The sequence below is a fragment of the Pagrus major genome, chromosome 9 (assembly GCF_040436345.1).
Source record: "Pagrus major chromosome 9, Pma_NU_1.0".
Classification (NCBI taxonomy): Eukaryota; Metazoa; Chordata; class Actinopteri; order Spariformes; family Sparidae; genus Pagrus; species Pagrus major.
The window spans coordinates 26,987,150-27,012,090 of record NC_133223.1 but is presented as its reverse complement, the minus strand read 5'-3'; the positions used below and the strand labels follow the sequence as shown (position 1 = coordinate 27,012,090).

Genomic DNA, 24,941 nt, shown 5'->3' with positions numbered 1-24,941 from the left:
TGTGTGTGTGTGTGTGTGTGTGTGTGTGTGGCTGCAGCAGATAAGGGAATCCCCTTCTGTTTCCAAAACGCCATGGAAACACTGAGAGACATCAGGCAAGCCTACCAGGACGCAGGGAGGGGAAGCAGGTGGGGCGAGTGAAATCTCACAATCTTTTACACACACACACACACACACACACACACGTATTTGCTATAAAGACACAATAATTTACAAGCTGGTGGCACTGAGCTGATTGCATTTACATATGAAAACATCCACATCTGTTCATACGTAACCACAAACATTTTGTGCGGGTACAGTTAACACTCCATCCCCCCCAACACACAGTCACTTGTATAAACAACACACTCTCCTCAGGCTAGTCAACAACAGCCTCTTACTTCTACGTGGACAGCACAAGAGTGTCCTATCTGGTTACACTCCTGTCCTGTATGCAGGCACCTGTCACTGTGTCCAGAGGACAACCTGTTCTCCCCAAACAGGTTAGAAACACAGAGACAGGGGGAGAGAGGGCTTCGTTGAATCAGCCCATTGTCTGTTATGTGGAGCTCTCACCACTGAATCAAGTCCAAACTCTCCGCGGAGAATAAAGGTCTTTGAGCGGGTCTCTAATTTCATAGCATCAGCTTCCAGTAATACAGAGAGATGGGAGGAAATGAGGATTTTGGCGTAATGTTCACTTCAACACGAGGCAATAAAACTCATCAGCATTTGTAATTCTTATTGCAATATTGTTAATGGGAATACAATCACACTCTTATCTTGTCAAAGGCTTAATTAACTGTGTCTGTGTTTTTCAGAGGAGGTTTGTTTCTGCCGAGCCTGAGTAACAACAGCAGGCGCTGGAGCCAACCAGACCCTGCTGCATCATCTGGTCGGCTGAGTACCAGGACCTCCTGCCTCCCAGTGCCCCCCAGACACAGGTACATACTGCAGCTGGGCTCATTATTTAGGCATACGCCACAGAATCTGGTTATCTCTCTTCATTTTCCCCTTCCCCTTTCCCATAACAACTGAGGTCAGCTCTGCCGATCACTGCTGCAGTCAGGTTGATAAATGGGAGTGAAGATAAATCTAATGTGACTGAGGGTGTTTATACCTCCAGAAGGTCTGGCTCTGCACCCGACAAACGTCTTGTGTATTTTTCAAACCACCTTGAGTGCCTGTGCCTGGATCATTTATGCCATTTAAGGACAAACAATAGCAGATACATCACCATCACATATAAAGAGATCGGAGCTGAGAAAAACAGTGTCATCCTCATGTGACTGGTGGAAATTAAACATTGATCGAAATAGACTGAAAGAAGACTTACCTCTCTTTTAGTCTTCTTGATCTATGCCCACCCTGAGTCATTGGCACGTCACAATTATTTTTTGTTAAATTAAATGATAACACAGATGTCTGAGTGATTGTAAACCACATACCCTGGACCTGAACCAAGATTTCAGGCTTAAAGGTTTAGAGTTTGGTTACACTTTAAACCCTCACGTCTCCTACACCCTTTAATTATGGTGGTTGGAGTAGGACGCGCGTGATAAAGTCAACAGTGAAAAGTAATTATTAATCAAAAGCAATTATTGAGCTATTAATATTTGACCTATAATGTGAAAAAACAGCTAATTTGTATGCATTTATTGCTTTGGAGCAAATGGAAATCTACTTACTGCCCTTTTGTTTTCTGATTATTCCAGTTTCTTTAATTCAGAAGACACAAGACATCTGTGGTAAACTTCAAACGTCTTTGAAATGTGATTTCGATTCGTCCCTCACAGGCAGAGAACAAGAAGTGTGATTGCTGCATCCCCGTCCTCCCCCGGACTGCTGTCTGTGGCCAAGTCCAGCCAGCTCAGCCAATCAGCCCCCAGCATCATGGAACCACTACTGTCTTCAAACACTATGATCCAGGCCAGGGCGCACATCCAGACACGTACGTAAATGTCCAACTCAAATGGCCAAGCTTCTGAACAAGATAATCAGTTACGTGACTCATTTATTTTTTCCTGTCTGCAGGACTGGGTTCTCAAGACAATGTAAATGAACAAAAGGTACATTTCAAACACAAAACCTCCTTTTATCAGCTTCACCGACATTTCCTTTTATACTTATATTCCTTCCAAATGAATCATCAATGTCCTTATTCTCCACAGCTCTCACGGGGTCTCTTGCCGACTCTGCATCCCAGAACACCAAAGCTGTTGGCACCACTCGACAGCAGGCCAAGGGATATTGCTGCTCTGCCAGTACTAAAGCACCACGTCCCCCTGAAGCCCATCAGCCGGAGCCCCCTGTGCTCCAGGACCCGACTGAGGAGAGAGAGACTATCCTGGGGTAGTCCACGCACTGGCCCTCTGAGCACTAAGGGTGGGAGTGAGGAGAGCGGGTCCAGCAGCAGCAGCCATAGTTCCATCGATCTGGAGGATGAGGAGGAGGAAGATGAGAGAACTTCAGGAGGGAGCCATCTGAAGTTTGTTGGAGACAGCTTGTTGCGGCATTCAAACGATGTGAGCTGCACTGAGACTGATTCAGTTGGCAAGACAAGGCAGGATTTTACTGTTCAGACAAGGATCAGTCGTATTCCAGAGCCTATCAATCATGCAAGTAATCGTTTTGGCACTGAAAAAGCTTTAAACTCTCACTGTGAAGGCAAAGCCAACAATATGAATTACACAAAAGAGCCTGTTGACAGGCAAGGAGACACTATGAATTCAACTGTGAATGCTAAAATACCTATCACATCAATGTCTAAGGAGGAAAAGAACAATGTGGAGCGCACCACAGAGCCTGAGACCGAGATTAGCCACAGGACAAGGTTTGACCAGGGTGATGTTATTACATGCTCTGATGGGAATTACAGCAATGACCTGAACAGCCCAGAAAGAACAAAGAAGGATCTCTGTTATGAAGGAACCCAGGTAGATAACCCAATCCCTTGTAGGGAGGATGTAAAGTTAGATACTGGCACTGTTGAAGAGAGAACTCCAGCTGTTAACCTTCTACAGTCTGACATGGATCCCAAGAGAGACAAAGGGATGTTGAAAGCCTTGAAGCCTCTCCGGAGCAAGGAGAGAAGAACCCGAACGAACTGTGAACTAAGAGCAAATATCCAAACGAACCACCAGTCTTTCAACATACTAGCACACAAAGACCGCAGCATCCTGAATCGGTCAAAGTCCAAAAGCAATCTGAAGAACACCTCACTTTCCACACAAGTTAAAGATAAAACCAGGAAAAGCCCTGAGCTAATAATCAGCGGAGAGACAGTCACAAAAGTCAAATCAAAGCTTAAATCTGTTAAAGGTGCCCATTGCAACACCGGCACTCAATCGCCACGAAAGAAGGCGCTCGATCATGCTCAGAGCAAAAGAGCAACTCCAGACAAGTTGATCAGATCTCAACAGCACCCACCAGTGACCCAACAAATAAAGAGACTTGTTGTAGCGGGGACACAAAGATCTAAATCTGCTGTGGACTTTGTCACCTACAAAGACATGTTTCAGCAGATACAGAGTGGAGATGAAGGGCCAGCCATCTATGAGATGTTTGCTGGTCCTATCTACGATAACCTCAGAGTTTCCAGCTCTTGCGACAAAGTTAAGGAGAGACAAGTGCAGTCTGCTCATGTCAAACACAGACCTTTGAAACAAGCACAGAGGAGAGGTCCAGGGGAGAGGCTGGTCGTTTCAGCTAAAAGCAAATCAAAACCTGCATCCTCGAGGCTGAAACCTCACCTCACACCCCTACCAAGGAAAGACCGACAAAAAAGGAAGGATGTGCCGAAACTTGACGGGAACACAGAGGCTGAGTTAGCTCCTGCAAAGGATGTTTGTCATAATAATTCTCAAGATCAGATGTTATCTATCATAGAGGAGGCTCTTTCTAGATATGGGTCTGAAACATTAAAATCAGATGACAAAACAATGACTGCAGCAGTTTCCTCTCGTGATGAAGAGTCATCAAACCCACAAGTTCATGAGCCAGTATCATCTCAAAGCCCTCAACAGCCGAAGATCAACACCTGGACTTCGTCTGGCAGCAGCAGCCACACTGTCATGTCACCGGTTTACCAGAAGTTTCTGGATGAGGTGGGAGACGGGCCGCTTACAGATGACCTTCTGCAGTGTCTGGCTGAGGAGCTCATCTCATTGGATGAGAGGGATGTATCCATTGGCCCGTGTCCTGACAAGCTGGGACCAGGCAAGGAGGAGTCCAACACGGAAGATGATCCGGTATTGGGAAGAAATGCATTCCCTGAGGTAAACTATTCTCATTGTCATGATTTTAATCTAAATTTTAATCCTTAGTTTAAATTCACTCAAAAATTTAAATGACCTATTATCCCTCTTACCTTTAGTGCTTGTTATTCACCTAGATAGTTCTGGTGAAGTTCTAGTTAAATTATATTTGAGAGAAGGCAAACATCTTCCTTGGCAGCATCCTTGGCAGCTCACACTAAAACAGTCTGGATGGATAAACAGCAGTTGGAGGAAGAGGAATTTACATTTTTGATTTTTGGGGTTAACTGTTCCTTTAAGGATTAAAATTGGGCTCTAAGTTGTACCAGTAGAACACTTGTGTTACTTCGACATGTTGTGAAACAAGTGTTGTCAAGAAAACTGAGTAGAGAAACTGTTTATGAAATATAAGGTTCAACCCACCATCACCACCAAAACCATTTTCACACGGTTACTTACAAAAATCAAGACGTTATGACGTTCTCATGTGCCTACTAATCTTTTAAGACTCAACTAAACATTTTCAATAAACTAATTCAACACCCCGAGAAACCAGATTATCCTGATCCACCAAAGCTTCAAAGACTTGAGGCTTGCATATTCATCAATGATTTCCGGTTGATAATCCAAGTCACCCCACTTTCTCATTTACTTTGCTGATATTCATTGTGTTTTTTATTGCAGGTCAATTCAACATACAGTGCTGCTCTGCTTGGCTCTGGGTTGGTTGTCGATGACGCCATCACATGGACAAAGGGGGAAGTACTCGGCAGGGGAGCCTATGGAACAGTAAGTACGTTAATTTATAATAACAAAGTAAAGCTGATGATAAAGTGTTGCTGTGTAGGTCTGTTGACCACCAGAACTCTATTTAATCTTACACAAATACCCAAAACATCATAGGCACAGCAGCAGGTATTGATGTTTAACTAACCCTGACAATCACTGCTGCCTTCTCACCAGGTGTACTGTGGCCTGACCAGCCAGGGCCAGCTGATAGCTGTGAAGCAGGTGAGCCTGGACGCCTCCGACTCTGATGCTGCAAAGAGGGAGTACAGTCGTCTGCAGGGGGAAGTGGAGCTGCTTAAAACCTTGAGACACAGCAACATCGTGGGCTTCCTGGGGACCTCACTTAATCAGCACGTGGTCTCCATCTTCATGGAATACATCCCCGGAGGATCCATCGCTAGCATCCTTAACAGGTTAGGTTGATCCGAGATACCTTCACAACTTACCCAGAAGTATCGGTTAAAGCACTGAGCCTGACATAAAGTCATTATGAGTCTTTAACATACATGGTCCCCTTTCCTGCCTTCAGGTTTGGTCCTCTGCCAGAGCCTGTTCTGGCTCTATACACCCATCAGATCCTGGAAGGGGTGGCCTTCCTGCACCTGAACAGGGTGATTCATCGTGACTTGAAGGGAAACAACGTCATGCTGATGCCCACGGGCGTCATCAAGCTCATCGACTTTGGCTGCGCCCGTCGTCTCAGCTGTCTGAACCACACAGCGAGCAACAGTGGAGATCTGCTCAAATCTGTCCACGGGACACCTTACTGGATGGCACCAGAGGTAGATCAAGAGTTTGTTCAGGTTGTCCTCTCATCTGGGAAGATTCTGTTTAATTGGTCGGCTGAACTTTAAATTTTTCTTTCCACTCCTCAGGTTATCAGTGAGACAGGATATGGCAGGAAGTCAGATATCTGGAGTGTGGGTTGCACGGTGTTTGAGATGGCCACAGGGAAACCACCACTGGCACACATGGACAAGATGGCTGCCTTATTCTACATCGGGGCTCAGAGAGGGTTGATGCCCTCTTTGCCAGATGGGTTTTCGGATAACGCCAAGGATTTTGTAAATATCTGCTTGACAAGGTGAGACCTGTTGTCTTCCTAGGTTGAAACTCTAGTATATATCTGTTGTTACAGTAAATGTAAGGCATTTCATTCAATCACTTACCCTGTGAATCTATACCTGACTGATTTATAACCCTGATTCCAAAGCGTCCATGCCTTTTTGAAAGTATATTGAAAAAATATACTTCCATGACTTTGACACATACTTCAGTGAATATTTTTGTATTTAAAGACATGATTTGAAATAAAGTTTCCTTGTTTTTTTTGCGTTTTCTCTTAACTCCAGTGACCAGAGACTACGGCCATCTGCAGACCAGCTGCTGAAGCATTCATTCATCCCCCAAAATGAGACCGGAGTGAACTCCTGGGCAACACAGAAAAATAACTGCTGTGGCCACTCAGAGTGTCGATAACAAGGACGGAATATTTTTGAGTTCATGGGGATATTTAACGATTTCATTCAGATTGGTGACTCAGATCACAAAGTATTCTTTTGTGACCCTTTAAGGGCCGTCACCGCCTTTTCCCAGTGATGCATCAGTAGTGTGTTTGGAGCAGACCCCTCTGCATTAGAAGCACTTTTATACATTTCACTTGGTACAATAGAACCTTTAAAATGTGAGGCAATAGATGCCAGACTTTTTTTTACTGACTTTGGGTATTTTCTATAGCAATCTTGTAAAGGTGCCAATCATATGCCTTAAAGGGGCAGTTCACCCCAAAACCAAAACCACATATTTTTCTATTTAATGCTATTAATCCATCTAAATTGTTTTTAACCGAGTAGCCAGGTTTTGGAGATATCGGCTGGGGGGATGTCTGCCTTCTCTCAGATTTAATGGACCTAGAAGGCACTCGGCTTGTGGTGCTCAAAGCGCCACAAAAATCCACAGTCCGGTTTCAGGAACTAGGAATTATTTTCTCTGCATCGCCGCGGAGGGAAGTGTACATATGTGCTCATGACAGCGGGGAATGTAAACATTTATAGCACCGTCCTCTGCTTTGCTGTAACATTAGCAAGTCATCCACAAGTAGATGTACGCTTCAGTCTGTGCAGTGATGTTTAACCAAGAAAATCTGCTGTTGAGTTTTTCACGTTCCAGTTCCATTATATTCAAAAGAAGGCCGATATCTCCAAAGCTCTGCAACTCACACCAAAACAATCTAGATGGATAAATAGCACCACAGATAAGATGAAATGTGTCCTTTTAATTTCAGGGATAACTGTCCCTTTAGTTTTACATTTTAACAGTGTAATTAGAGCTTTTTTTTACTGGCTGATGTATTTAGATTCTGATTGTCCAATGCATATTCCAGCTTAAATTATAAACTTATTTCCATAACCTTAATTTTTCAGTGCCGAGAATGTGAACTTGTACTTCCTCTGATGAGTTATTGACAAATGAGAATGTAAAACTGTAAGACATGCAACATATAAAGACTTTTCATTGCTATACGTTTCTTTACTCCCAGACTCTAGTAATATGGATATATGCATAATAAAATGACAGCAACAACCAGGGTTTATACTGTGTCAGGGTAGCGCCAACTTTGAAGTTTATTTGTAATACTGAAATGAAAAGGGGTGAAAAAGGATGCAAGAGTGGGTTTGGCTCATTCGTCCACAACTGCTTTTGTTCCGTGTGCCCAAAATGGGGTAAAAACAACCCGGCCTCAGGTTTGTTGTGTATTTGCACATGAATGAGTAACCCAGTCAAGAACAGAGGGGACACTCATGTCAACATTTGAGAACAATATTGAGTTTAATGTAGAGAACTAATGTAAAGACGTGTCCGGACAGGTACATGGCTGTAAATGTAAAGTCAACCAACTGGATGAGGACATCAGTGACAAAACCTATTAGGGACGTCCACGTTGCAGATACTTGCGTTATCCAGCAGGTCATGTTGCATATGGCCAATCGGTCACTGTTCTGACAACTCTGGCTCAAATGGAAACCGATTCCAAGTTTGTTTGTTTTTTCTCGATTAAAAGTTGATTCAATAATACTTACATGTTCCCCCTTAATGGGCTGACATCTAAGAGCTACAGCTTCATGTCATGATATTATGTCTGATGCACTTCAAAGTAAAAAGGGTTATGTAAACTTTAATAGCACACTACTATTGTCTGTCAGTTTTTTTTCTTTTTGAGGCACAACCTTTGGCATCCAGCTTAAGGTCTACTTAGAGGTCCAAAAAAATAATTTTTGGTACAAATTGCATCGCTCTGATGTGATAAGTAGGTGTTGGATGTGCCGGTGTTACTGAGGGCATCAACTGATATTTCCTGTGATGGAAAAGCACAGTACAGCGCCCTCTGTAGGAAGGCTGTAAGAAGCACACACCACTGGAATGCTGCAATCATTCACCCGATGATGCCCAACCAACAAAATAAAAGTCTTTTATAGGTATTATAGTTATCTTGTTATACTTACAAGCAGCTCCAAACCTGAGTAGTCATGGTATAGCTTTTTTTTTTTCTTTAAACATACAAAAACGTATGTACATTTATCTCCACTTTCTGTAAACAGCAAGTACGTGTTCTCCTTTGAAATCCCTTTGATGATTGAAACATGCAAATCATACGCACAGTACTTAAGTATAAAAAGAAATCAAGACAAGAAAGTAATTGAGGAGATGAAACTTTACACTAAAAAAAAAAAAATATTTTTTGCATCCATCAACAGTATTAAATGGAATGCCAGCAAACATAACTTGAACTCATCTCCAGCTGGCCCATCGGCTTCCTCCATACAACCGCATAAATGTGATTCAATTAAATTAGTCTTAAAAAAAGAAAATAGGAGGAAAATGAAGAAAAGCGCACCTTCCATGCCTTTTTATAGTACTTACTAATACTTTTGTTTCCCATATGGAGATCTGAAATGTAGGTAAAGGACTCCAACCCCATGATGAAATCACACACACACACACATCTTTGCACATTCCTAGACTCATTTGAGGATGAAGGAGAACCAAGCAGCAATTCAACACACTAACAGAAAGACAGGACCGAGTACACAACTCAGCGATCTGACAGTCAGGAAGCATATTTTTTTTTTATCATTCTTGTCTCAGAAATTGAGGTGTCCAACAATACTTTTCTTTTTTCTGCAGATAACTTTTTCTGCCTTTCAATAAAGGGTTTATCATCACATAAAGAGTTATTTTCCTAGGGCACTTAACAGGGAGGTGAGCATAGTCTTCAGAGTCTGTGGGTAGTTTGTTGCCATTTCCATGTGCTGGCCATGGCTGCAGAGTGGTGGACTCAGTGTCTCTGCTCTCCCACTTCATGTGGCGACTCACTAGGAGGAGGGTACTGCTGAGAGGTCCGCAGCCCACCTGAGTATGACAGGAGGGGAGGAGGAGAAACAAGAATAAGGAGGAGGAGGAAGGGGGGGAGGGAGGTTAGCCTTAGAGCTGCAAGCCAGACGAGACACACTGCAGTACAGGAGAGGAGCAAGGGGGGAGAAAGGGGAGAGAAAAAGATGTAGTACCTGCAGCACCAGTGCCACCCTTGGAGATTTTGCTCACTTTGGAGCAAGAAGTGGAGAATGCGGAGGAAGGGTGGTGGTTGTGGCTGGTCTCGGCGTGCACTCTCTTGCGCGATGAGGATGAAGACAAAGAGGTGGATCCAGGTGGAGCAAGCGTAGTCCCTTCAATGCTGACCAGTCCTGGAGGACCACGTAGTAGACCTCCAGGGCCCTCAGGGCCTCCTCGTCCATTCCCACTGTGTGCGTGTGGATGAGGGTGACTGTGCTTGTGGTGGCGATGGAGGTTGTGATCTGCTCCACGATGTTGTTTGTCCTTGCTCACCAGAGGGCTGGAATGTTTATTCTTGTTGTTGGCTGCCATGCCTTCATCCGATGAGCTGTGGCGCTCTGATGATGAAACTTTAATCTTCATTTTAAGCTCATCTTTGCTTGATTGTCCACTTTTATCCAGCTGGGAGCTTCCACCAGACCCAGGAACAGCCAGGCGGAGTTTGAGCGAGCCTTTGTCCCGTTTGTCACCGTGATGGCGCCTATCTTGCCCTGAAGTTGAGGAGGGGACTTTCATTTTCATTGGGGAGGCAGTGATGCCTCCACCACTAGCATGGGTTGATTGGTGGGGCTGTGAATGTTTTCTATGGTCTACTTGGCTCGTAAAGGATGGTGCATAGGTAGAAGAGGAGGAAGACGACATATCCCCCCTCATATCACAGTCCATTACTCCTCCGTGTTGTTCATGACTACGTTTCTGACCAGAGACAGCCAGCTCTGCGTGTTTCTCTCTGTATTTGTCCAGAGACAGCTTCTGAGCTGAAGTAGATTGTGGTGGAGGAGGCTGAGCGGGTGGAAGGTAGGCAGACTGAGGTGGTGGCTGATGCTTGCCTACCGAACTCCCGCCAGCTCCTTTTTGTTCCTGTTTGATAGGGCTGAAGTCAACTGTTTTTTCAGTCCTGTATACCGGTGCATGCTGAAGCAAAGAGGAAGTGGAGGTTTGCAAAGACAGTGAGGGCTCTTCGAGGGGGATGTTGAGGGGTTCCTGTTTTATACAGCTGGAAGGGTACCCTGCTATGCTCTGGTTGCCCTGGGGCCACTCACTGTGGCTACCTGGATTGTATGTGCCAGCCAAGCTGTCCAGAGACAGGGATGCGGTGAAGGAGGCGCCTGCTTTGGAAAAACTTGGGTTGGAGGAGGAGAGTCCTGGGAGCGAAATGTCACCATCTGAGAGCATGGAAGGCCCAGGAAAGGAGTTTTCTGACAACTGAGAGCTTTCAGTCTTGGGCTTTTTGGCAGCTTGTGTTGCCTAAAAGGTAGACAGAGATTTGTAACACTGTTTAGAGCTTGATTTTACTTTGTGTTAAGCACACAGTGGTTCAACACTGGCGGTGGCAAATATGTCTTTCCAAGGCATGAAATAGAACAGCAACGTATCCTACCCGCCAGTTGCGTATCCTCTTTAAACGGCTGGGTGTCTTCTCCAGAATTTGCAGAAACTCATGGGTCAACTCTACAAACACAAGAATATCAACATCAAATAACAATTTATTCACTGTAACTCATCATGGAAAAAGGAAAATACATTATTTTATCTCACCATCAAGCAGCTCGAGAGTGACAGAGTTGTCCACGTACTCCCACCAGTGTTTTCCGTCAGTGGAAACTGGGATTTCCCAGTTGGACCACTTACATGCCAGGTGGATGCAAACACAGGCAATCACCGTGGGCTTGTACTGGAGGCAGAAGGTAGTGAGGTGTAGACTGCGTAGTGTGTGAGGATATGCGTAAGTGATGAGTGTGTGCAGTGTGTGCAAGAAAGAGTGAATATTTCACATATGTGAGGGTAGGTGCATGTGCCAGGCCAGGTGTTCGCCACGATTGGTTCCACATGTGGAGAAACGAGAAAGAAAAGAAACACAAGAGGGAGCAGACAGGTTTAATCACCTGTAGGCTTTGGTTGGAGAAGATTATGTTATTTGTTGAAACAACAAACTCTGATAAAACGGCTCATTTCACAAACAGGTCAAAATACACGTGAACTAACTTCATGATTTCTGCGATGTAATGGAAGGACAAAATTCCAACAGTAAGCACTGCATTTTGTCAAGTGACAATCATTCATGTTTAAAGGCTGGTTTAAAAATGTTTGGACATCATAACAAAAATGAGGGAAGTGGGGAGGGGGCCACGTGTGGCCTTGTCATTGTGAAACACTGAACCATGGGCCCACCCATGTGACAGTTGCATCACTGTACAGCAATCTAACAGGAGGCTGCTCCTACAAACCTCTATGTGCTTGCCTCTGTTTTTTTTTGTTTTTTTTGTTTTTTTGGGGGGGGGGGGGACACTGTGTTAAAAGGGATAAATCTAGTGTGTCTTGAAGTGTAAACATTGTCTCAATACTGAGAGCCTTACTATATTAAAAATCATAGTTAATCTAATCTGAATGATGACCCAAGGGTAAAATCACTGTTTCATAAATATAACACTGTTTTGCAAGACTGGAATTGGACAGTACAACATATTCATATTACGTAAAAATTAACAACTAAAAATAGACAAATGGCCCCCTTTCAAGTGAAAATAGACAGAAACTGATATTAAAACATGACTATAGGATTTAGTTCTCATGTAAATTGGGTTCCCCCAATTGTTTACCAGACGCTTAACACCTGAATATACTATTGTAATCGTAATGCATGAAAGTTAAGTGCTTAAATTCAACATGACTTTACTGACAACATGCCTCAGCATCAAGTTATATATAACAAAGAACTAGCCACAACTTTATATCGCTGCACTTTAAAACAAGTACAATGTCTGGAGTCTGGTCTATCACAATCGTGACAGTGCTAACAGTGATGGCAAACAATCAACCAACCAAATCATTTGAAACATTAGGAATGATTATTCTTGACTACATTAAAAAAATACATTTGTAAGGATATGGAGCTATTTTAAGAACAGTCATTGGCTACAGCTTTCCATCTTAAAAGGTGTAACAAGCGATCTCCGGAGAAAGAGAGTTGGTTGTCGAGTCTCATTACCAGGTCGTAAAACACTGACTCTTTAGTTGGTGGACCACCAACCCAAAGCACCTTTATCTGAATGAGACTCCAACTATTATTCTCTAGAATCCCTTGCTGCAGCTTTAATTACTGCCAGCTCAGTGCAAGACTACAAACAGTCAGCATCCAGACATTGTCAACTGATTTGAAGTACATGTAGCTGTAGACAAAGTTAATTACATTCGAAATAATCCTTTCCACCACCTCCTACTATAAACAAACCCTTTAAGGACCCAGATTTCCAACTACAAGATATGTTGTCCTCGCTTTAGAATAAAATCTCATCACCAAATGTATAAGAGACACTGAAATAATACATATATTACATATTCTGGAGGTCCTTAATGGGTCATTATTCTTGTCACATCTATCACGTGAACTACATGTATGAAAGAATGTTGAAGAGGAGCGAGAAAATGTGCATTTAAAGGCAAGCAAATATTGCATAAGGTGAAAAATATTTGAGGAGATATGCATTTTTAACAAATGGATATGAAAAAGAAAAAATGTAAAAATGAATCTGCGGTACTTACCGGAAGCACTTCTACGAGAAATGTTTACATCTGTGAAATCTTTAGCTGCTATTCAGGCTACCAAAGTGTCTTTCTTTTAGACTTATGCACTTTTTCGCAACCGAACAAACATGTGGGTTTCAAGCGCACCACTACACTTCACATCTTGCATTCAACCCATCTGTGCCAACACATGGTCCCTTGTACAATACACCGCACTGCGACTGGGGCCGGTAACGCTACAAGCCACCCTGTCCCGCTCCCTTTGAACAAAGGAGGGAAGCTGAGGGGAGAAGGCAAGCATCCCAACAACCACCAGTGCAATTAGGGCCCGTTGGACACTGATAGGGTACCCTGCATTACAGGAAGCTATGGTGTGCAGTCAAAGTGCAACAAAGGAGGGGCAGGATAACAACCTGTTGGTAGCCATGAAATAGGAAGTCTGTGCCAGATCCTTGCTTGCTGTAAGAGAGAGACAGAAAAAGAGAAAAAACAGGGAAGGAAAGAATTATTAACATTTCTGCAAGCCAAAGCATTTAACTATCATTAGATCAGGAAGTGAATGTGATTTTCAATGCACTGATTAAGCCTGGGCCAAGACTGAAAACAACACTTGGTGCTAAGTGTTAATTGCACTGCACATTAAATTGGAATTAAACGTGGTTTTGTACGCATATTTGCCATATTGTGTTTCTCTGCAGAGCTTGTATGAATGTCAGCAGACGGGATTGGTGGAGTGGAGCGAGGGCAGATTGTCTACTAGTTAATTAATCGCGGACTGAGTGTCTCTTGGACTTATACCAAAAAAAATTGCTAAATTGTGATGCCAAAATTTAAGTGGGCGGCCATTAATATACCTGGGCTGCCTGCCCAAATAAAGTCTGTTTGTCAGAAACACTAACTGAATGGTACAGTACCATCATTGATGTTATTATTAACACCTGTGCTTTTCAGAAACAACCGTCATTATTTATTCTCTTAAATTTTCAGGTAACTTCAAAAAGAGAAACCTTTCCTGTCTCCCAAATAACAGATTGGTTCTGCTATCATACAGGATACACAATGCAAATGGCACCCAGAACCACTGATATTTAAGGGGGTGTCAGTTTCTAAGTTACAGAGTGATATGGCAAGAATAATAATTATGCTTCAGACTTGGACTCGGCTTAATAAGTGTCAGTAAATGTTGTTCTTAATGTGCTATATCATACAATGAACTCAAAAGGTCATCAAAAGAGCAAGGTGTGTGTGGTCACGTAACCATTACATCAGCAAGGTTTTGACCCCCCTCCCCACCCATATCTGAGGTGGGACAAACAAGAGCAGAGGGCACAAAGAGCAAAGAAGGAAGCCTCTACCTCGCACTAGCTGGGAACATTTCACCACATCAGTGTGTGGGTGATCAATAGTAATTTCAAAGCCTGGAACAAAATACATGACAGGTGAGTTCAACACAGACACAGTTGGGAGGTGACAGGTCATTTCATGATTAATCAAACAGATCTAGCGCTAATTTTTAAGGCTATCGATAAATCTAGTTTGTATCCAAATAGCGGAGCTTGACGGTCAATTCATATATGTACGTTTCAAATGAAGTGCAATCCAATCAGCTTTGACCACTTTCTCTTTGGATGACAGAATGTAATCAATAAGTGAGCACAAAATGTGGCAGCCATAAAACAAAATGTTGCCGTGCAGTGACATTAAATAACATTTCCTTTCGCCATATCAATAACATGTTTCATGACTATCAATGAGGGAATGACGTGTCACCTTTACATGATTTATCGAAAATATTTAAATGACAAGATACCCATACAGCAGCTGATATAACAATTTACTCAACAGGCTGTGATGAAAAAATTCAACAGTGATCAGTAGCATTACTCCCTTAGTGATAATGATAATCCAAAGAAAATGATCATGATAAACAAAACGCTATCTCTCAAGTCATCCATTCCAGTCACCACTACTTACCCAGGGTCTGCAGCACTATGGATTCAAGTATCACCAGCTCTTGAGCTTGCTGGAGGTATGCCTGAAGTTTGATAGACAGTCATTACAACACAATTGTAATGAGTCTATTAATCTATCCCCCTAACAACTGTTTCAAATGGCCAAAATCTCCAAACAAAGAGGCTCATTTTACTGGTAATGCAAGCCTTGCTGGGTGTAACAGTAGGCCGGGGCAGTTAAAATAAGGCCCTTTGTAGAGGGCAAGGGAATTTGGCACAGCCAGGTAAACAAAGGGAAACCATGACCACTGAGAAACTGGAAAGTCAGATGCAGAAAGGGGGGGAGGGGGGAGGGAATCAACCACATAATATGCAGAGCTTCTTGAACTTACATTGCTTTTTGTGTCTAGAGGCGGTTCTTGTGGGTTCAGGCAAGCATGTGCAACCTTGATGACATGTTCGAGTTTCCGGGGTTGTTCTTCCACTTTAGCGGCCAGGAACAATGTGGTCGGAGATATTATCTGTGCAAAAGTGTCGAGACATTTGAATACATACTAACAGTGTCATTTCAGTGTCAATATACCAAAAATGTGATACATGTGTCATACAGGTTTCAGGTCAATGCCAAGAGTATGAAACAAAATACTTACATTCCTATGGAATTTGGTGAAAGAGTGGTGCATATAAAATCTATGCATGTAAACAATGGCTGTATTTATTGTTAATTGGGAGCTGGAGGGTGTGTCAAGGTAGATTTTAGTTTCACTTTGTGTAAATCACGCTGCCGACAGCAGCGTGGGAAGTTAGCTTGCATGCCCTTACATCAAGGCAAGGCATGGGATATTTCGACAACGTATTAAAACAAAACAAAAAACATAAACTAAACAAAAACATATTAAAAATAAAGTAAAGATATGTGAACAGGTGAGTCAACGACATTGTGACAGTTCAAGCCAGCTAGCTAATACGGGGGCTTGCATTAGCTTTACGATCATCTTACGCTACTCGTGTTGGATTAAAATAGCACCAGTATGTCAAATACCAACTCTGTGCATCAGTTTATGTATTCCAGTGAGGCATAATGTTAATGAATAAACTAAACCCTGTCGCACCGAGAGGTAAAGACACTTATTTCTGTGGACAGGGGGGCTAGCAACAGCTGCAAACACGCCAAATGGCCTTTTACGTCAATCCTCAGCTAGCTAGTTAGCATGCTATATTAGCGCATGGCTACACATGGAACTACGATATTGAGATTCCACATTTGGATTTTTTTAAAAACAACAGAATTTCTGCAAGCAGAAAAATTAACGTACAAAACGAAAAAGTCCACAAACGGCCTCCCTGACCTCAGCAGTCTGTTCAGATAAGCTAACGCTAACGGGGCCCGCTCGATCTGCTACCGCCATGTCTGCTTGCAGTCCGGTCGAGGGATAAGTTTGTTTACAAAGGATACACGTTGAGTCTCTGGCCCATATCTTGGATCAGATTCGCCGCTTGTTGCCGGTAGGAGAGCTCCCGGTCTGGCTCGACTCCACATCGGTGGGACGGCGTGTTCTCGAGCTGGTCCCGGGTGAAAAACCATTTCGACGAAGATCCCCGGCACGCCGCCATTGCTCTCCAACGTTCGCTTGGGCATCGAGAAACCGGACGTGACGTCGGTGTCGCACAGGAAACCCGCTTCTTCTTCTTCTTCGATGGTGGCGAGACCATGGTGCACATTTACAGCATTCACATTTGTAAACATTGTGATTATGTTTCATTAAAGGGGATATTATTGTATTTTAGCAGCTTTTATTAATGTTTTCACATTTTAAACAACACTGCGTTTAGTTTGGGTCGGTTCCATTTGCAGCAAAGGATAAGAACAGCCCATTAAACCCACTGATGATTAACCCACAATTACAAATGATTAGCTACATCAGAGTCCACCCAAGTTATATAACAGAGTGATAATAACTTCAGAGAAAGTAATAAAGCTTGAAAGGTTTTTCCCTGAGTAGGCAAAAAGTCAACAAGGTGTTTTGTGTCAAAGTTGAGTCTTTCCTGCACAAAATTATTAACGAGGCCACTGTATGCATTATTTGTAGTGTTTAGCTGTGTTCATCTGTGTGCTTTATCTCTAAGAGCTGAGTTAATGAGCATAGGAACCATTGCATTGCTCATTCTTTGAGTTGGAGCACATGTTAGTGCAGCTTGTTCAGCAATTCAAGTACCTGGCAGCCTCATGGGGAGCCTAGGAACCCTTTCATCATACTAACATGTTCTTTTACAGCTTATAGATTGTCATGATTTCTAACAGAGGTGAAAAGAAAATTATATGTATATTTACTACTACAATAAGAAATACAATCTTACACAAGAAATTAGAGTAATCACTTGCCGTTCTCGCACATTACCAATAACTCCTCCATTTTCCCTTCTCCGAGTTATTTACGAGTTGAAACAAATAATGCAATTCACTATTCAGAGTAAAACACTTATTTAATTTATTGCATCAAACAACAATACAACTGGTTCGATCTACTATACAAGCTAATACAGAGTGATTTTTTTTAATCATCCAAATATGAATACTTGAACACAGACATTGCACTGAATCGCTGTTTCATGTTACTCAAATTGCTCTCGTTTCAGGCCCAAAAATTCCAGTGCATTTCCAGCAAGTAATTTATCCTGCAAAACAAAAAGCACACACCTTATTAAACACTGGATTGGATATACAGTACCTTAAGACTTAGAAAGTACAGAATTGAGGATATTTATTTGTGTCAGAAAGTTTGGGATGGCTTCTAACATCCTTACTGTTAATAAGCCTTTGTTATAGAGTCAAATCATAACTGAGGTAACAGAATTGTCTAAATAGAGGGGATAATATTTTTTTACCTTTAGTTTGTTATCAAATTCATCCATTGACTCAATCAGTGATCCGGGCTCCAGCTCACCCAGCGGGAATGGATAATCTGTTCCCAGCATCACTTTATCCTGAAAGAGGAATACATGCATGTTAACTTTTAGTAGAGAACATGTTCAGATATACACACCCACAGTATCCTTGTCAGATTGGTGAAAGCAGGAATAATTACTGTCATTCTGCAGCATCACAATGCTCGACACCGTTCGGGGACACCGTTTTTGTATCCAAGGTTGAAGTGTCTTTACAAAAATGTGTTCAAACTTCCCACACATTATCCATGCAATACTTCCTCAGTGTCTTCTGAATGTCCTTTGTGTGTGTGTGTGTATCTCTGTGTGTGTGTGTGTGTGTGTGTGTGTGTGTATCTCTGTGTGTGTATGCATTCAATGAAAGAATACAAGCTCACCTTTCCAATGACGTCAATGAGCAGCTTCAGGGCGACGGGATCGTGAACGAGGGAGTCAGTGTAGAAAGAACCGAGGTATTTCCGTGGGCTGATCTTGTTGTCCACGGCACACAGGTCAGGCCGGACTTTGTGGCCGTGTTCAATTCTACCAACAGTGAATGGAAAAGAGCCGCCTGCAACCACATGAACAAAAGTAATAATGGTTAAACGTCATCCATACAGTGGCTCATGGCATCTTTGAAGAAAGTTTTGAAGTTGCTACATAAATGCTCGTATTATTCTGCTGTGAATTGAATGCGCTACAATAGAAACATCTGGTCTTTACCTCCATGTGCAAAGCAGACTTTCAATTTAGGAAATCTCTCGAAGACACCTCCAAATATCATCGAGCAGATAGCCATGGTCGTCTCTGATGGCATGCCTGAGAAGGAGAAGACAACAGAATGCAGTGCTTCTTTTCAGCTGTACTTCAAACACATGTTGTGTTAGTATGAGACACTGTAAATGGGTTAAGAGACTAAGTGGAGGAAACTAAATCAAAAAGTTAAATGAAGCTTTACTTTTGGCCGTAATCACAGTGCATCAAATATGTAGTGAAAGCTACAATGCTAGAAAATCAACACCAATTAAGAAGTTTTACCACGCAGGGGAAAACAATGATTTGGTTTTGATGGCTTCATCAATCATTTCAGAAAATAAATTATAATTGTTCTGTTATGCACGAATAATTAAACATGGATCGATTTCAGCTACAAAGTGACTTTATTTTCAAGAAAAAAAAGTGTATTTTATTTGTTTTCTTGACGTGACCAGGGGGGATATTCAATATCTCCTATTCCTACTCCATCTCATCTCCCTCACCCACCAGCCACGGCAGCCAATACTTAGCCATCCTCCCATCTGTCTGCATGTCCCACGGGTGGACAAATATGGAGCAGCCCAGCTCCTCGGCTGCCTATGTGGCAGACACAAAGCGAGATCAGTATATCTCCATGAAGGAGAACTTGACCTCAGAATACAAAGGAATGTCTCACACTTGGGTATGCATTTTGTACATACGCAGGTACATTCTCAACTCCTAGAGCTTTGTGTTATCAAATAAGCATGTACTGCAATTCTCAAGGTCTCACAGCATAGAAAGGGTAGAGTTCAGAGGCGTTCAGGTCCCAGTTGTTGATATGTGAGCCAATCTGCACCCCAGGGAAGCCCAGCTCCTTCACACAGCGCCTCATCTCCAGTACAGCCAAGTCAGGGGCTTGCATGGGCAGAGTGCCCAGGCCCACAAACCTCTTGGGGTGGGTGCGCACTGTCTCGGCCAAATTGTCATTTAGAAGGACACAGAGATCCAGTGTGTCATGAGGTTTGGCCTGTAATCCCAAAATAAGATTCAATTAGGTAAATATACTGTATGTGTGGAGGCTGGAATCAAATTGGCTTCACATATTCTTTATCGTGTTGATGCTTCTGTGACTGCAGAGGAACCAAAACTGTTAAGAAGTGTTGCAGACAAGTGTGGTGTTGCACAAAAAGCCTCAAAATTTAATTTGTTCCCTTTTTTTCAGCAGGAACAGGTGCAGCTCACAGTAATGTAGGGCAGAGTAAACAACACAGTGTTTCAGGTTTAAAGGGGAACTTTGTAGTTTTGGAGAAGAAATTCAAACTTTTGATATTTACAATATTAATGAGGTAATAACACAAACTCAGAAACAAACTGAATAAACAAGCTGTTCTCAGAGGAAAATATGGTCCCAGAACACTGTTTGAAGCTAGAAAGGTGGCAGGGTCCGCCAATATATAAACAAATAAAACAGTATGAAACTGTGTTGTCCTTTAAGGTCAGTTTGTTTATTCAGTTGTGAAAATAAATAGTTTGTTTGTTTAGTTTGTTTAGGCCCAAAAAATCAGACACTGAAGATCTTTCTCTTCCGATTAAAACGTCACAAATATCACAAAGTAATAAAATATAACAGCCGCACTGTTTTTGATCCAGGCTGCTCAGACTTAGTGTGCACTCACCCAGTAACTGAACATCACAGGAACAGTAGAAAGGGCTTGAACTGTGACACCTGATGGTCATAAACAGATACGTTCATTTTAGGCATCAAAGAGATGAAACACTGCATTGTATGGTTGCTTTCGTGTCTGTGCATATACCATGTTGATCCATGTCCCTTATGCGAGTGTTTGCGTCCCAGCAGTTTGCTTGAATCACCCGGAACAGCTTCCCATCCTTCATCATCTCTGCTTCACCCTGACACAACAATGCAGAGTGTGTGGGCGCCTTTGCAAATGTATTGTTCTCACTCCTGTTCATTTCCCTAGTTAAATTAACTATTTTCAGGCTCATGTTTGGATTTTATAACACTTTAAAACACAACCACATGATGGCAGCAGACAGCTGATTGATACTGTGTCATGGGAAGCGTACAGGATGTTAACTTTTATTTTCATCTGGCATTTAGCCGATTTCATGATAGATTAACTGTCTTTGAAAAGGTTCTTGGTGTATATGTGACTGCAGATATACAAACAACATCTGGAGAGTCTTTTTTCCTCCTTTTAACGGTTGTAATTGACTAGGAGTCCTCATTGATCTTGTTTTAACATTGGCATCAGGACCTAAACAGATGTTCGAATGCATCAGCTATTTGTCTTTATGTGCAGGTTTCTTAATCCCAACCAACGGCTGCCATGCAAAGTTGCCTTTGCTACACAGTGGCCAGGCTGCTTTGAGGTCTGCAGCGTTGAAGTGAATCACTCCGCTGATGCAGAGGCACCGTGCTGAGTTCTGCAGCTGCTCACATGGCGAGGACCAGGCTGACGGGTCCACCAGGGTGGGGTGCAGCCGGGAAGAACCTGCTGCGTTCCCAGCAGAGTATGCAGCACAATTGCATAAGTTCTCCTGCTGCACCTATACTCAGTCTGTATGTGCATGCCAGGAAAAAAAAAAAATGACTCACCTTGCAGTGATGGTGTAGCTGGACAAAGCCATCGTATCCATACCTCTGAAACACAGAGCAAAAGAGTGATTATGCTTAATAACTGGTGAACATTTCATATACTGAAGAACACATACACATTAGATTCTGGTGCATTTGATTTAGATGCAAAATTTCTGTATAAATGTGGACATTGTTTGGTATCCTACACGCGTCTGGCTGTGGAAAAGCCTCTATTGATTGTGTTATCCCATCTGCGAGGGTTCAATCTTCATGCGAGAGGACTATCCTCTCCAACGCCCTGGAAAACTCTCAGTGAATGCCATCTGAGGCTGTTGACTCTTTTGCATACAGATGAAGCCGCAAATGATCTACGTGAGCAATTCAGCCAGTAAAGCCCCGTTTCATATCCCTGCAGATCTGCAGTGCTGTGTACTTAGCTGATGCCACAGAGAGGCTTCAGCTTTTCAAACTGCAGGATGGATTTGATGCCCTTCTCTAAAAAGTATTTCTTAAAGTAGCTTGTTCAATGACAGCCTGCTTTAAATCAAATTTATTTGCACCAGTGGAGACCATAAGACATTAACCCCGATGCTCTTTTAGGGGGTTGTAACAGCTCCAAAGCACATAAATAGAAACAAGGTTGGATCTCAGAGTCTTAAGTTGTAAAACATGGTTAAATACAATGGATTTTCATAGGCTCTCTGTCACATCATTATATCATGTGATGGGTGTTGACACAAGCTTTTTAGGCATTACCACCCCTCCCAAAACAAATTATATTCATCTTTATCTTGGTCTTTGTTTTCTGATGGCTTTCCTTGCTCTTTGTGCTCTTCGTCTGTTCACATTTTTCATATATTACATTTTCTCTGTTGTCTGCTGTTTGTGTTTGACTGTGCTGTAGCATCATCTCCACCACTGTGGATCCAATTGTAAACCTATTTTGTACTACTCTTCCCTCGATTGTTTTGTATATTCTCCTTGTGCTAAATAAAGTAAAAATACAAGTTTTTACAAAAATCCTGTGGTCTCGCCATGGATATAATTAATTAATAAAAATATTATTGATCACATGAAGAGGGAAATTGAACAAGGAGTGTGACAAAGAACAAAAGGTCAGATATAATAACCTTTATAATCTCATTGGTCATATGATATAGATAACAAAAGGGCCTTAGTGATACAGTAAATCAGGACTTGCAATGACGTAATAAATTCTAAACTTGGCACTCACATATATGTTTATATGGGCCTTCAGTGTGTTTATCTAAAACAAACTGCAAAAAGTGGTGAAATACAGTTTAATTTCAGTGTAACACAAAATTTTGATTTTTGCAAAACATACCACTTTGCAGCCGGATGTCTAAAGTAACAGAGAAGCTACTTCACAACTGAAATTGCACAGTACAATAATATGTACAGAGAAAGAAAGAAAGAAAGAAAGAAAGAAAGAAAGAAAGAAAGGAAGAACTAAAGAAAGAAAGAAAGACAGACAGATGATGGCAGCAGTCAGCAGACCAGCACTAACTGTGGGAAATCATTAGCTAAAGCCAGGCCTCCACACTGACACAGACATGAGAGCAGGAGCAGATAGGACAGGGAAGACCAAGGCCAGAGCCACTTATTGATTAAAGTTTAACCATCCATAGAGAACACAGATTTATGGAGTGAGCTGTTAAACTCCCTGCTGCTGACACTCCAATGGGAAAAAGTCTGTACATTTTATCTTCCTGGCATTTAATTCAATGAGCCACAGAGCTGATACAAACAAAGATGTGTTTTTTAAAAAAAAACACTCAACCATTATAAGTGGATTTACTCATAAAAACCTCTCAGACTGCCAATGAACTCGTCTCTCAGTGCCTACCTGCTTCAGATCGGGCCACTCCTTTGGTAAAATATGATTGTGAATATCAACCTTCATCCTTCTGGTGTCCCTCAGGGAAATGTGGAGGTCTGCTGCCAGAGATTTTCTTGCAGTAACTGAGCGCAAATCTCAGCAAATTTACTCTCCGCCCTCAGAAAGAAACCAATGACCGACAGGTGACCGACTGCTGCTGGGACAGCCTGGTAATTTATTATCTAATCTATAAAACAAACAGAAAGTATTCATCAGTCTGTGGAGGACATTTAGCCTCGCTGATGGTTGATATTCTGAACTATGACGTGATATTACAGCCTAAGACTAGATTAATTACACCTCACCCTACTTGAACTACACACAGACACACTCATCTGAGTGCCCGTATAATGCTGAGTCAGAGCTTTGTGCTTTATAGTTTATGATAAGTGCATGTTTGGATGTTGCAACAGTTACATTACACCATTAGGCCGTAGACTCACTATAGGTGAAAATCCCAGAGCTACAGAAAAGCTGACTGATATCTTCAGTGGTGGAATGTAACTGAGTACATTTACTCAAGTACAAATTCAAGGTACTTGTACTTTGCTTGAGTATTTACCGTTTTATTCAACTTTGGACTTCTACTCCACTACACCTCAGAGGCAAATATTGGACTTTTGACTCCACTAGCTGGCAGCTTTAATTCCTGTCAAGTGAAAACTGGACTTTTCATACTTAGTACATTTTGCTGATAACACCATCATACTTTTACTTAAAGGGTAACTCCATCAATTTTACACATTAAAGTGTGTTTACAGGTCTTGGGGAGTACTAATGCATATGTAAAAAGTAATATAAAGCCTTTTGTGGCTCCGGAGGAAGCTGCATGTAATCTGATAAACTGCCTACAGTTATGTCACTCAGTGGCTACGTTGCATTGTGGGTAATGTAATTGTCAGGTTTTGAAAAGCAGTCTGCTGGTCTAGGATTGACCTCCTATAACACTGTTGGGCTCATTATACAGTTTAAAAACAAATGATCAAAATCGATACAGCAGAACCAGAGGTATCGCCTCTTTTACTCCACACATTCTTCTTTCTTTTCAAAACCTGGTGCCTACATTACCCACAATGCAACTTAATCACTGAGTGACATCGATGGAGGCAATTTATCAGATTACATGCAGCCACAAAATACTTTATACTACTTTTCCCCTGCATATGCAGTAATACCCCCCAAGACCTATAAACACACTTAATGTGTCAAATTGGTGGAGTTACCCTTTAAAGCAACATTATGTAGAAATTGGCGCCCAGCTGCAGTGGTGATTGGCTTCTGATTGGTTACATCCTGCCCGTTAAGTAATGCACTGTGTGCAACTCTCATCAAAGATTGAAGAGAGGTGAGATGTCTCACTCTGTAGCTAAAACGGAGCATTCAAGACACAGTGTGTAAAGGGATGCTGCAGCAATGCACTGTGTGAGAAAAATAATGTGTTTTTGAAAATTGAAGTATGTAAACCTATTCTACTAGGACCCCCAAATAAAAATATGAACCTGAAAATTAGTTTAAAAAAGTGACATAATGTTGCTTTAAGTGAGGCTTTGGAAGCATGACAGGGGGTATTTTTTACAGTGTGGTATTGGTAGCCAATAGAGCTCAATACTTCTTCTCCAACTGGAGACTTTTGTTTTTTGTTTTTTTCTATTTTTTTCATG

General features: G+C 42.1%; 2 protein-coding genes across 5 annotated transcripts; both read right to left on the bottom strand.

The window, feature by feature from the left end:
- Nucleotides 1-7,616: 7,616 nt before the first annotated feature.
- ccnt2a (cyclin T2a) lies at nucleotides 7,617-16,796 on the bottom strand. 4 transcript variants are annotated; one of them, XM_073473287.1, is made up of 10 exons: nucleotides 16,572-16,796; nucleotides 15,766-15,847; nucleotides 15,508-15,636; nucleotides 15,138-15,198; nucleotides 14,519-14,581; nucleotides 13,577-13,622; nucleotides 11,178-11,341; nucleotides 11,020-11,090; nucleotides 9,593-10,886; nucleotides 7,617-9,437 (listed from the first exon to the last, which is right to left on the bottom strand). In XM_073473287.1, the coding sequence occupies exons 1-10, from the start codon at nucleotides 16,727-16,729 to the stop codon at nucleotides 9,364-9,366; spliced, it is 2,142 nt and encodes a 713-aa protein (XP_073329388.1). In that variant the 5' UTR covers nucleotides 16,730-16,796; the 3' UTR covers nucleotides 7,617-9,363. The 4 variants fall into 4 exon arrangements, 3 of the variants coding, with proteins under 3 accessions (XP_073329388.1, XP_073329389.1, XP_073329387.1); XR_012179618.1 differs by having other exon boundaries at nucleotides 7,832-9,437; nucleotides 13,182-13,622; nucleotides 16,572-16,756; XM_073473288.1 differs by having other exon boundaries at nucleotides 7,832-9,437; nucleotides 13,182-13,622; nucleotides 16,572-16,733.
- A 784-nt stretch (nucleotides 16,797-17,580) lies between these two features.
- acmsd (aminocarboxymuconate semialdehyde decarboxylase) lies at nucleotides 17,581-23,360 on the bottom strand. The gene is made up of 10 exons (XM_073473311.1): nucleotides 23,248-23,360; nucleotides 21,399-21,443; nucleotides 20,593-20,689; nucleotides 20,455-20,504; nucleotides 19,569-19,805; nucleotides 19,300-19,393; nucleotides 18,764-18,859; nucleotides 18,439-18,611; nucleotides 18,002-18,100; nucleotides 17,581-17,791 (listed from the first exon to the last, which is right to left on the bottom strand). The coding sequence occupies exons 1-10, from the start codon at nucleotides 23,302-23,304 to the stop codon at nucleotides 17,729-17,731; spliced, it is 1,011 nt and encodes a 336-aa protein (XP_073329412.1). The 5' UTR covers nucleotides 23,305-23,360; the 3' UTR covers nucleotides 17,581-17,728.
- Between the last annotated feature and the right edge of the window lie 1,581 nt (nucleotides 23,361-24,941).